We start from the raw sequence: 12,575 nt of genomic DNA, 5'->3' as shown, positions 1-12,575 counted from the left end.
GCTCTTTGTTACTGTGTCCACGTTCCTACTACTTTCTAGCCGGTCGCCGGAGCTGACTGGGGCATCAGAGTTGGTGGCTCAGGGGTTAGAGACACAAAGCAGGCTGTGCCCGGAGGTGCCTGCTCCCCCATTTGCCTCCTGAGCCAAGCCCTTAGTGCCCTGGCCCTCAGAGCTTGTTGGGACTCCTGGTGTCACTACCAGGGAGAAGGCAGGAGGTGCTGGTGGCCCTGCCATGTGCCGGGCCCAGGCCTCCCTGAGCGGTCACGGTGAAGCAAGGTGTGATCGCTGCCCTCAGGAGGCTCCTGGCCTCTAGGGGAGCAGCCACTGGCAGACCAAAGGAATAAGGGGAAAGTTTGAACTGACCAGCACTGGGAGGTATGATAAGGGGCCAAGAATGGGTTAGGGAGCCGGCTTCAGCCAGGCATGCGGGGAGGGTCTCTCTGAGGAGGAGACTTTTGATCCAGGCCTGAATGGTGAGATGGGGAAGAGCATCCCAACCAGAGAAGTGTGTGCAAAGGCTCTGGGGCAGGACTGTACCTGGCACATGCGAGGGAGCTGTGTGGCAAGAGCGCAATGAGTAAGGAAGAAAAAGTGGAGGGGAAGGCAGGGAGGCCATCCGTGCAGACATCCGCCAACCTACTCTCCTCATCTGTCCTCAGGGGCCATGTGGAAACCCCAGGTGTATCAGATAGCTATTGCTGTGAAACAAATTGCCCCAAAATATAATGGCTTTAGACAGTGGCACACATTTACTATCTCACCGTGTCTGTGTGTCCAGAACCTGGGGGTGGCTGAGCTGGGGGCTTCCAGCGCAGATTCTCAGATCACGGTGTGTGTGTGTCTGGAACCCGGGGGTGGCCAAGCTGGGGGGTTCTGGCATGGGGTGTCAGATCACGGTGTCTGTGTGTCCGGGACCCGGTGGTGGCCGAGCTGGAGGGCTCTAGTATGGATTCTCAGATCACGGTGTCTGTGTGTCTGGGACCGGGGGTGGGCAAGCTGGGGGTTCCAGCGCAGGGTCTCACATCAGGTCGCAGGCAAGCCTCCTGCCTCATCTGAAGGCTGGACCTGGGCTGGAGGAGCCGCTCCCGAGCTGCCCCCTCGTGTGGCTGGTAGCAGGTGGCCACTTACATGTCCTCACAGCATGGAGGCCACTTGTCCCCCAGCGAGCAATCCAAGAGCAAGGGAACAAGGCAGTGTCTGACCTCTGCCGGAATCCACACGCTCTCACTTCGGCCGTACCCTGTCGGTCACACCCGTGGCTGCTGCGGAAGAGTGTGGATACCAAGGGGTCGAGCCCACCAGAGCCCGTCCTGGAGGCTGGCCACCCCAGCGAGCACCTTGCTTGGCTTCAGAGCCTCCCTCTCTCATCTGCAGAACGGGTGCAGCCAGCACATGTCTGACGCGGAGGGACCCTCAAGGTGCAGGGGCTCCCATGGTAATCCCAGAGCCCGGTGGGCGTTGGGGCCTGGTTCTAGCCTGGCTTGCTGCTGACTGGCTGGCCCTGCCCCTCAGCCTCCGTGTAAAACAAACACAGACCCTTAGGATTCTTCCCGGCCTGCTGGGGAGGCTGGCCCACCCTGGGAAATGACTGTCATGTTGAGAGAATGCCCAGCCCCAGGTTCCCACCGTCCGCCTGGAGCCGGACTGGCAGACACCTGCCTGAGTGACGAGACCCAGGCCAGGGGGGCCCTAGCTGAGCAGCCCTGGCTCGCGTCGGTGGCTCCTGGCATTTTAGAATTCAAGTGCAGTGTTGCCGCCCATCCCTGGCTTCCGGGGAGTAAAAATATATCTGGGAAGAAAACTGGGCCAAGAAAGCTCACACGTTGGTCCTGAGACAGCACATGATCTTCCATCGGGCACCTGCTGGGGGCGGGGCTCTTGCCCCAGCCGCGCGCCTGCCCCCCGTCCTCAGATCTGGCTCATCCACAGGCCCCTTCCTCAGTGGAGGCCTGTGGTTGCGTGTCCAGCGTCGGCCACCTGGTGTCCCCTGGAGGAGCCCCCATCCCCCACACCTAGGCAGAGTGCTACTGGCTCCAGGGGTGGGTGGGGACCCAGGCCTCAGGCTCCTGACCTGCAGGGCCCTACCCTAGGACTTTACAGGGGACAATCAGGCGCCTGCCTGGTGGGGTCTGCCGGGAGGACAGCAGTACTGACAGGTGGAGAGACAGTCCTCAGGGACCCCAGGTGCAGCCAGACTTGAAGCTCATCACACCTCTTCCGTTAGGTCAGGGCTTGGCAAGCTTTCTGTGAAGGACCGGATGGTGTCCATTGTAAGTGTTCAGTTCTGCCATTGTAGTGCAAAAGCCGCTGTAGAGATTCATAAATGAGTGGGCGTGGCTATGTGTCAATAAAACTTTATAAAACAGACGGTGGGTTTGGTCTGCAGGGCATAGTTTGATGGCCTGAGTTATATTAACAAATATTCCTCCCACTTTCTCAAATAAATAAAATCTTTTAAAAAGTTGGGTGGGGGGGCGCCTGGGTGGCTCAGTTAAGTGTCCAACTCATGGTTTCTGCTCAGGTCGTGATCTCAGGATTGTGAGATCGAGCCCCGTGTCAGGCTCCCCACTCAGTGGGGAGTCTGTTTGAGATTCTCTCTCGCTCGCTCTCTCCCCCACCCCTTTGGCTCGCTCTTGCTCGCTACAATAAATAAATAAAATCTTAAAAAAAAAAAAAACAACCCCTTGGGGCACCTGGGTGGCTCAGTCGGTGAAGCGTCTGCCTTCGGCTCAGGTTATGATGCTGGGGTCCTGGGATCGAGCCCCACATCGGGCTCCCTGCTCAGCGGGGAGTCTGCTTCTCCTTCTCCCTCTGCTGCTCTCCCTGCTCATGTGCTCCCTCGCGCTCTCTCTGTATCTCTTTGTCTCAAAGAAAAAATAAAATCTTTTAAAAAAATACCCCTTTCCACACACACCTGTGTGAGGTAGGCTTGTGTCTGCACACGGAACATCCTAATGCCACTTCTTTGAGCCTCAGTTTCCCCCTCTGAAGAAGAGAGATGAGAGGCATTGCCCAGGACAGGCCTGGTGGGGAGCTCACGGCCTTGCTGGGCATTCAGCCTGTCATCAGGTGTCCAGCGCAGGGAACATGTGAGAGCTCCATTCCCCCTGCTTTTCCCCTGAGGCTCCCGGCAGTGCTTGCCCTCAGCCTCCTCCACACAGCCCCCCAGGGTTTCTCACTTCGCAATGCACACTGAGGTCAGCTCTGTGCCTGGGAGCTGGTACGGGGGTCACTGAGGGTGACAGGGAGAAGTGGCCTGTCCTCTGGAGCTCTCTCTTGAGCTGAGAGGGCCCTGAAGGTGGCGTTGTGAGTTCCAGAGGGAGCTGCCAGGAGAAGCTAGACCCGGAACCCCGAGGTCCCGGGATGGACATGGGGAAGACATTCACCAAGCGGAGGGAAGGCGGGGAGGAAATGTGCTGGCGTGCATGGCCCAGGACCCAGGGCATGAAGGAGACTGAGCAGCGGAGGGCGCAACAGCAGACTCCCAGCTGGGGGGTGGGGGGCACAGGCTGCTGACAGCTGCCTGCTAGGTCTGGGAGGGTGAGCCTGGGACCCCAGTGTCTGAATCCATGCAAGAGGAGCCGTCACCCTCTGCCCCTGTGATAGTGTGGGTGACACTGGGCAGAGGGACCACCTCATGCCACGAGCTTGGCAGAAGGGGGTGCCAGCTCGGAGCGCACGCCACCAGGAGCATCTGTGCCTGGGGCAGAGCAGAAGTCAGGCAGCAAACACGGGGGGGAGTGGCGTGGAGCTCTTGTGCTGGGCCCAGTAGACAGGGTGGTGCCGGGGGTCACACAGGCGACCCAATGGCTGCAGGACACCGGGCCAGTGGTGGGGAACACAGGAGCAGCAACGTGGCCTGGAGGGAAAGCCACAGAGGGGCTTTGCGAGGAAGCTTCTGCTTGCTCGTGAGGACAGGCCAGCTTGGGCTGCCTTGAGCCAACCTGGGAGCCAGCCCTTGTGGGAGGAGTGAGTCTGCAGGGACTCAGGGTGCAGGCAAGGTCTCTGGGACCCCCGCAGCACTGCTGCCTTGAACTGGCCCAGACCTCTGAGCCTCAGTCTCCCCAGCTGTACAGTGGATCCAGGGACCGTTACCTCCCGGGGAGTGTTAGGATTTTGGAGATATGGCTTTCAGGCACCAGCCCAGCCCCGAGGACATGTACGTGCTGTGGCTCTTTGCTCCAGCGGACTGCAGACAGAGCACACGTAGACAGTGCGATATGTTTCCATCCTGAAATGTCTTAATACCTAGAGAGTACTGACAGCCGCGTCCTACCCGCCCCCTGTCATCTCCCACCCCCTGCAGCGGCTCCAGAGTCTCCCCCCACTGCATCCTCCCCCACAGCAGCTCCAGAGTCTGTCCCCCCACCGCACACCCCCCACACCGGCTCCAGAGTCTGTCCCCCCAGCCCCCCCACGGCGGCCCCACCGCACACCCCCCACAGCGGCTCCAGAGTCTGTCCCCCCCATGCCTTCCCACGGTGGCTCTGGAGTCTGTCCCCCCCCACGCCCCACCCCACAGCAGCTCCAGAGTCTGTCCCCAGCACTGTGGACACAGGGCCAGGTCATTCTGTGGGGGCGTCCCAGGCGTGGTGGGGAGCTGAGCAGCATCTTGGCCCCCACCCATTCCATGCCAGGGTCCCCCCAGGTGTGACAACCACAGATGTCCCCAGATGGGGCAGGACTGCCCTGGGTGAGAGCCACCTTTATGTCTCTCCCCTCCGCCCCGGTCACCCTCCCTGCCTCCCCGGGCCTCCTCTGGTCCTTCCCGGGAGATATTTGCTGACCCCTGACTGAAGGGATAAACAAGAAAAGATCTGTTTGACCTGCTGGTGTCTTTTATGTTATGTTGTGCTTTTCTAGGTGCTTAAAATCTTTTGTTTCTAAGCCTCGTGTTTAGACAATGCCAGCCCCTCCACAGCATCTCATCCCCACAGCAGGGCCCAGCAAGCAGGAGACCTCACAGTTTGGAATGAGCGAGGGAGGGAGGGAAGGGACGAACAGAATATTCTTTGGGAAGTTGGTTATTAGGGAAAATTTGTAATTCCTTCCCTGACACCATTCACTGTTCCAGGGGGCTCAGAGTGAAAAATGCAAACCCGTGAGAGGGAAAAACCATCCAAGAGGAAGAGAACGGTGTCTGAGGCTTGCCCTCTATTTTGAAGTTCTCGGCTGTTGCCTGAGTCCTGCCGCTGCCGAGGCCCGCACGGTCGCCCAGTGCCACAGGCAGTGTTTTCCTCCGCCTCGGGGGTCAGAGCCGGGATGGGTTTCCCTCATCCCTTGGGGGCAAGAGGCTGGGGGGTCAGCCCCGCCCTCTGCTTTGGCCAGGGGCAGTGTTTCCCACGGTGTCTCCAGTCCTCGACAGAGACATGGATGGAGCCCCTCCTACGTGCGGGGCACTGTTCTGTTCTGCACATGCCACCTCCGAGCACCACCTTCCGTGCACCCCCCCCCGAGCATGCGGACACGTCCGGGTGTCCCTCCTCCGTGGCCCGTCTCAGTGATGGGCCCACTGTGCGCCTGAACGGGCCCCCAGCTTCATGTCCTCCCCAGTCCTCCCCTCTTGCAGCTGGGGATCTCCTTGTCCTGGCTGTCATCCCTCCGGGGTCTTTCCCCAACCAATGCCCACCTCTCCATCCCAGCATCCCCCGCCCAGCTCCATTTGGCCTGTGGTTGCTGCGCTCAGACCGCGTGCCAGGATTGGGCCAGGTCGTGGGGAAGCAGCGTCAGCAAGACAGTTCTGGTCTCTCCTCTACTGGTAAGGAGCAAGGCGATAAAGCAGTTATCTTCAGACAATGACGTGTCATGAGTAAATAAAATGGGCATGGTGGAGGGTGGGAGGAGGTTAGGGGTGGCAAAGGACAGTCCCTCTAGGAGGCTGAGACCTGAGTGATGGAGGACAGCGGCCAGCCAGGCGGAGATGGAGGGGTAGTGCATGCCAGGCAGAGGGCACAGTGAACACAAAGGCCCTGAGGTGGGAAGGTGCTTTCTGGAAGGTATGTTGAGTGAACATGCGTGAATCCCGTGGCACAGTGCCTCACACACTGGCGCTGCATAATGTCTGCTATGTCCTTTGTGATCACTCACATTCCTCGGGCAGAATGCGCTCAAAAAACGTGTTTCCCCTGAGCTTGAAAACTCTTGGCAGCCAAAGTCAAAATTCACCTTTAACCTGGAGGGGAAAGATTGCACAAAGAAAATTTTCAACTGTACAGAGAAGTTGAAAGAATGGGACAGTGGACGCTCACTCTGTACCACTTGGATCCTACCATTGACATTGTGCTACGCTTACCTCATGCATCCCCCCTTCCCTCCCTCCTCCACCCCTCCGTCTGCCCATCCCCCTACATGCCCTCCCCCGCTCTGGGGATTTAGTGCCCCTGGAGGACGGGGCATCATCCCAGCATCTATTCATTGGAAAGGGCCATCGACATTTGACAGATAAAAATTAACCCAAGCATGAAACCAGGGAAAGGCAGCTGGAGAAAAAGCAGGTGGTGGGTACAAAGGGCAGAAGCTCCCAAATTCTGCCTCTCCTCAGCGCTCGTGCCGCATGACCTCGGGTGAATCGTCAGCCACCTGCTCTGCTCCGGTTAGTTCTAATGGTTGGCCAGTTGGTTCTCTTGGATTTTCTAAAATGTTGTCTTTCTTTCCAATCTCTGTTCCTTCTCTTTTTTCTTGTCTTATTGCACTGGCCAGCGTCCCCATGGCAGCGGTAGCTCTCAGCTGCACTCCTCCTCTTGCGGTAAATGTCGTGTGTTTGCCAGGGGTTTTCACTTCATACTATGTTTTCTTTTTTTTTTTTTTATTTATTTTTTTAAAGATTTTATTTGTTTATTTGACAGAGATAGAGACAGCCAGCGAGACAGGGAACACAAGCAGGGGGAGTGGGAGAGGAAGAAGCAGGCTCACAGCAGAAGAGCCTGATGTGGGGCTCGATCCCATAACGCCGGGATCACGCCCTGAGCCGAAGGCAGACGCTGTGCCACCCAGGCGCCCCCATACTATGTTTTCAAGTAAAGCAGTTCTCCTCCCCCACCAGCCCGTTTCTGTTTGTTTCTCTAGTTTCTAGTAGTTTTCGGACATGAAATTTGTGCTGAATTTTGTTGAATGCCTTTCTGGATTCTGAGATGTGATCACAGGGTTTTTCACTTTTGACCTGGGTGAGTTTCTTCAAACCTGTTTCCCTGCCTGTAAATGGTGGTTGCAGAGTAAGATCGTTAGGTCAGGTGGTGTCTGGCACCTCTGGCCTCGATGCAGGGGATGGTGTGACCTGGGCCGCTTGTTCTCTCACTTCGCAGCACTGATGTCCAGCAGGAGTGGAGTCGGAGAACGTTCTGGATGGTGCGCTTCGTTGGGCAGTGGTTGCAGCTAAAGGGATTCATTTCTGAGATGCATGCACATATCATAAAGTTTACCTTCTTGGGGCGCCTGGCTGGCTCCGTTGGTTGAGTGGTCCGACTCTTGGTTTTGGCTCAGGTCATGGGATCAAGCCCTGAAGGGGGCTGTGCGCTCAACGGGGAGTCTGCTTGAGATTCTCTCTCCCTCTGCCCCTCCCCCAGCTCATGTGCTCTCTTGCTCTCTTTCTCTGTCTAAAATAAATTAATTTAAAAAAAAATTCACCCTCTTAAAGTATGTGATTTCATGGGTTTTACTATATTTGCTATGTCGTGCTGCTATCACCACTGTCTAGTTCTAGAACATTCCACCTCCCCAAAGAAAACCCTGCCCCCATCAGCGGTCACTCCCCCCACCAGCCCCGGTCCCCATGAGCCCCCTTCCCATCCATGGAGGAGCCTGTTCTGGACGTGTCACACATGTGGACTCACAGCCGTGGGGCCTTCTGTGTCTTCCCTCCCTGAGCGTTGTGGGCTTGGGGTCCATCCCCAGGCAGCACCCGTTGGCACTTCATTATTTGTATGACTGAATAATCCAGCATTTAAGTATATTTAATGCTTTTTTGAATGTAAGGAATTTAAGGTGGACAGAGGAGTTAAAATTCTATTTCTCTCCTCCCGCCCGGAAGAAGTTCCTGGTAATCGATCTTATGTTCCTTTGAGTGCCGTGCATACATCAGTGTGATACCTGCTCCGTCAGCCGTGGCTACACAGCAAACCGCCCCAGAGCTTAGTGCTGGAGAAAGCAACCGCTTGTTTGCTTGCAATTCGTCCCCAGGCAGGCGTCGGCCGCGCCGTCCTTCTGCGGCCTCGCCTGGGGTCAGTCCCACGGCCGTGGTCAGCGGGCGGCACGAAGTCCTCTTAAGAGGCTCTGCGCCCCGGTCCGCCACCTCGGCGGGGGGCTGCCCGCTCTCCCCATGGGGTCCTCGGGGCTCAGGGTTCCCGGAGGACAGAACCGGAGGCCGCCAGCCTTCCCCGCGCCCTGTGGCTCCTCGCTTGTACTTGGCTCTCAGAGCGTCACGTGGCTGCAGAGAACCAGCCATCCGCTAGGCCACGGGAGCCTTTCTTCCTGTTTGGAGAGAGGATTTGCAAGTGTGTCTTGTGAACGGCCAAGGCTGACCAGGGCTGAGGGTTGGCACTGCCCCCCAGGGGTTCCCAGCCTCTCCGCAGGCTGCCCGCAGGGCTCTGCTCCAGAGGCCTGTGCAGCGGGAGGCCCAGGGCAGCCCGATCGTTCCCGCTAATCAGGGAAGTGTGCACGGCTGGGCCTCAGCACCACTTCCTGGCTTCTCGGGGCTGCTGGCCCTGTCTGCCTCGTCCTTGTGCTTTCTCGCTGGCTCTGAGTCACGGGATGCCGGCACCCTTCCTGGGCACCGGGCAGTCCTGCTCTGGGCAGGGGCTCCACCCTGGGGGCACGGCCCCTGCACAGAGCTGACAGGCCTCATGCCCCTCTCCTGCCCGTGTCTGGTGGGCACTCTGCACGCAGAGAGCTCTGAAGGTGCCTGTCGGGGTGACTGGCAGACCTGGTCTCCCTGTAGCGGGGGAGACATAACATGGAGGCACCAGGTAGTGCCGAGTGCCTGGGAGACCGAGAAGGCCAAGGAGGTGAGGAGAGTGACCTCAGAGGGGCTGTTTTGGGTGAAGTGGTTGGGGGACACCTCAGAGGGGTGACATTTGAGCCAGGTCTCAGACGAAGCAAGTTAGCAAACTGTGCAAGTGTCTTGGGAGTGGCGTTTCAGGCGTGTGTTCGGCGGGGCAACCTGTGCAAGGGCCCTGGGGAGGACACAGGCATGTAGGAGGGACAGCAAGGAGGCCTGTGTAGCTGGAGCAGAGTGGGGAGAGGGAGGAGGGGACCGGGAGGTCATGCAGGGCCCTGGGGACCTCAGGGAGGACTTGGGCTTTCCCCCCAGGGAGATGGGAGCCCTGGAGGGCTGTGGGCAGAGGAAGGCGGGCCTTGATGTTGGTGCACATGGGCGCCCTCTGGTGGCTGCTGAGGGGAGGATGGCCTGGGGGGTGAGGGCGGGACTGGAGACAGGGTGGAGGGCACTGTGCTGGTCCAGGTGATGGGCCGAGAGGTTCAGGGCCGGTGGGCAGAGTTTGGATGGTTGTACAGGGAGAGGTGGGTGGCTCTGCTGGAGGACAGAGGGTAAGGCTCCTCCCTGGGTCCTGGGGCCCACAGTCCTTCCTGAGCCCAGTCCTCCCTCAGTTTCTCCTGCTGCAGCTCACATGTGTGCAGAGGGGAGAGGAAAGGGTGTCTGTCCGTCCGTCCATCAGTCAGTCGACAAACATTAGGTGCCTACTAAGGGCAGGCCCAGCCCTGAGGGAGGAGGCCCCTCCTCCCTCAGGTGTCATTGTCGCTGGGAGGGACAGGACAGGTCTGCAGGGTGGGGTAGCGGTCACTGAGTGAGAAGGCGCTGGGGTAAAGGCTGGAGGCCAGCATGTGGAACAGGAAGGGCTGCGGTGGAAGCGGCCCACAGGCCAGGAGGAGGGAGCAGGTACCTCGGGGGCGGGGGTGGTGGTGGTGCTGGGCTTTGGCCCTGCTCCTAGGGAGCGAGCGTGAGGAGGCGGTCCCTCAGGAGCTCTGTGGTGGCTGTGAGGTCACCCACACAGAAGTGATCGGAGCGGCCTGCGGCAGGGTCCAGTGGTGGCGCGGGGTGGGGGGCTAGGCAGAGGGGTCCCAGCTCTGGAGCCCTAGCTTTGGTCACTGCAGGGGCACAGAGAGACCGGAGGAAAGCGGCTCAGAGAGGTGGAGGGGCTTGCCTGAGGTCACACAGCTGGGGCCGCAGGGGGTCACCCCCTCACCCGAACAGTCTAGGCCCTGCCGCCCTCTGCCTTCTGCCCAGCAGCTGGCACAGCTGTGTCCTGGGGCAGGTCGTGGCCCAGGCTGGCACAGTCTCTCCCTCCCCAGGCTATTTTTAAAACTTAATTTCCTCAAAAATGGGGTGGCTCGTTCAGAAGAGAATGGGTCACCTCTTGGACTGGGAGGAGCTCAACGGCATGGTGTGGCCTCTGCCGTGCCTGACGTCCAGCAGCCCACTCGCCCTGAGCAGCCACCACCCTGTGAAGACACGCGCAGGCCCTCGAGGGCCCGGGGCCAGGTGTTTGGGGTCGCTTGCGGGCATCATGCTATGGTGGGGCAGATGGACCCCCACCCCCTGACCCGAGGCCCATGTGTAGCCTTGCTGCGGCCCCTTCTGGCACAGAGTCCAGCATTTTCCGGGTGGGAGGGCGCATCTCTCCCTTTTATTAGCCAGCGTGTGAGTCAGGCAGGAGGAGCGTGGCCATCGTGGGGACCCCGGGCATGACGCAGATGACCTTGAGGGGTCCTCAGGCAGGACAGAATTGGGCAGGACTTTGTATCGGATGCTGGTGGTGACTTGGCCTGGGCGCGCAGGGTACCACCGCCAACAAGCTGGGATAACTCGGAAGTGGGTGGAGCGGTGTGTGGGGGGAGGCCCAGACCTCAGGCTGGGGCTGCAGAGGTCACAGGTGGGCACAGTTGGGTGGGCTCTGGGCCCAGAGGCCCCAGGCTGGCCAGGAAGGGGAATGCCAGGGGCCCCCAAGCCAAGTCTAGAATGTTCTGCCCGCTCTACCACGGCCTCTTTCCTTCTCTCTTCTTCCCCCCGCACACCAGACATAAAACCAACAAATATTATGTCACCAGCCTTGGTCTATCAACTTTGACCTCTGACTGGGGTGTCCTCTGGTGAGCCCTGCAGCCATGACCCTGGCATCGGCCAGTTGCTTACCCAGCCCGTTTCCCTGCCTGGACCATCGCTGGCATCTGGCTGAGGCACAGGGCAGTGGTGGTTATGGCTGAAAGAGGACACCCGTCCCCCACCCTGCTGGCCCCAGGGTTACCCAAGGTTCAGGGTCCTCTTAGATTCATTTTTTCCGTAAGTATAATTCATACACCATTATTCACGTTTTTAAGCTTACAATTTAGTTTTTCGTGTATTCACAATGTGGTGCAATTTACCACACTGATTCTAGAACATTCTCATCCCCCTAAAGGAAACCCCATTCCCATTAACATTCACTCCCCAGTCCCCAGCCTCTGGCCCTACCTGGTGTTAGAAGTGGAGCAGCCTGAGACGACCCCGGATCCCTCGCCTGGGACTCCTGCTCCCCCGGCCCTGTGGTGCCTCCCCCAGTCCCCAGCCTGGGTCCTCAGGCCTCTTCTCTCCCCACCCGCCCCCCTCCTGGGGCAGCCTCATCCACTTCCTCCCTTGTCTATGGTGGGACGATGCCCACAGTCCTGTCTCCAGCCCGCCCTCCTCTGAGCTCCAGACTTGGGGGTCCGGCTGATCCTGGAGGTCTCTTTGGGGGGGGGGCTCCCAGGCGTTTCACATGCAGCTTGGCCACGCTGCACCCAACTGTCCCCCACACTTGCTCCTGCCTTGTCGCTCATCTTGGCTGAGGCCACCCTGTCCTGTTAACTGCTTCAGTCAGAATCTTTAGTCATTCTTGACTCCCTGTTTTTCTTCTCTTTGTCTCCAGTGAGCAGAGTCTATCTGTCCTAGCTTCAGACCTGTCTGGAATCTGCCCACCCCTCTCCCTTCTCTGCCTGCACCTGGTCCAGCCCATCCTCTCCCACCGGGACCAGAACGACCAGAACCCTCCCATCCACCCTGCTCCCAGGCTCCTGCTTTCACCATCCTCCCGCCCTTCCCCCACAGCGGCCACCTGAGGGCGCCTGTGAGCAGTTGCAGCAGGTCCTTCCATCCTCTGTCCACAGCCCTCCAGAGGTCCCACCTCCCTGGGGGGAAAGCCCAAGTCCTCCCTTGCTGACCTGACCCCTCCCCCAAAGCCATCCTCCTGGCACTCACTCCACTGTCCAGGCCCTTCTCTGGGCCCCACCCCAACTGTGAGCCCTTGAGGGTGAGGGCCTTGCCTGTCCTGGTCTCCCCTTGCCTTCTGGCTGGCCTGACACATGGTAGAGCCCCAGTATGTGAGCTTCTGTTACAGCTGTGGCACGTGGCCACAGCTGGATCTGAAACCACACACGTTTCTTAGCACGCTCGGGGAGTTGCAAGCCTAGAATGGGTCTCACGGGCTAAACCCAGGCACAGGCAGGGCTGGTGTCCCTGGGCCCCCAGGGAGACCCGGCTCCTGCCTCTTCCTGACCCGCAGCCCCCCTTCCATCCTCACCACCAGCAGCGCGGGGTCTGTCCATCTCTG

The 12,575-nt window shown here is 59.3% G+C and overlaps 1 protein-coding gene across 1 annotated transcript in view; it reads left to right on the top strand.

Moving 5' to 3' along the window:
• The first annotated feature begins 8,878 nt into the window (after positions 1–8,878).
• PIP5K1C (phosphatidylinositol-4-phosphate 5-kinase type 1 gamma) overlaps positions 8,879–12,575 on the top strand; it is a 28,824-nt gene continuing 25,127 nt past the window's right edge. Inside the window, exon 1 of the mRNA XM_034657496.1 lies at positions 8,879–8,999. Coding sequence (XP_034513387.1) covers positions 8,948–8,999 — 52 coding nt within the window. The 5' untranslated portion in view covers positions 8,879–8,947. The remainder of the gene's footprint in view (positions 9,000–12,575) is intronic.

The sequence above is a fragment of the Ailuropoda melanoleuca genome, chromosome 4 (genome assembly GCF_002007445.2).
Source record: "Ailuropoda melanoleuca isolate Jingjing chromosome 4, ASM200744v2, whole genome shotgun sequence".
NCBI classification, from domain to species: domain Eukaryota; kingdom Metazoa; phylum Chordata; class Mammalia; order Carnivora; family Ursidae; genus Ailuropoda; species Ailuropoda melanoleuca.
This window is presented reverse-complemented; position numbering and strand designations above follow the sequence as displayed.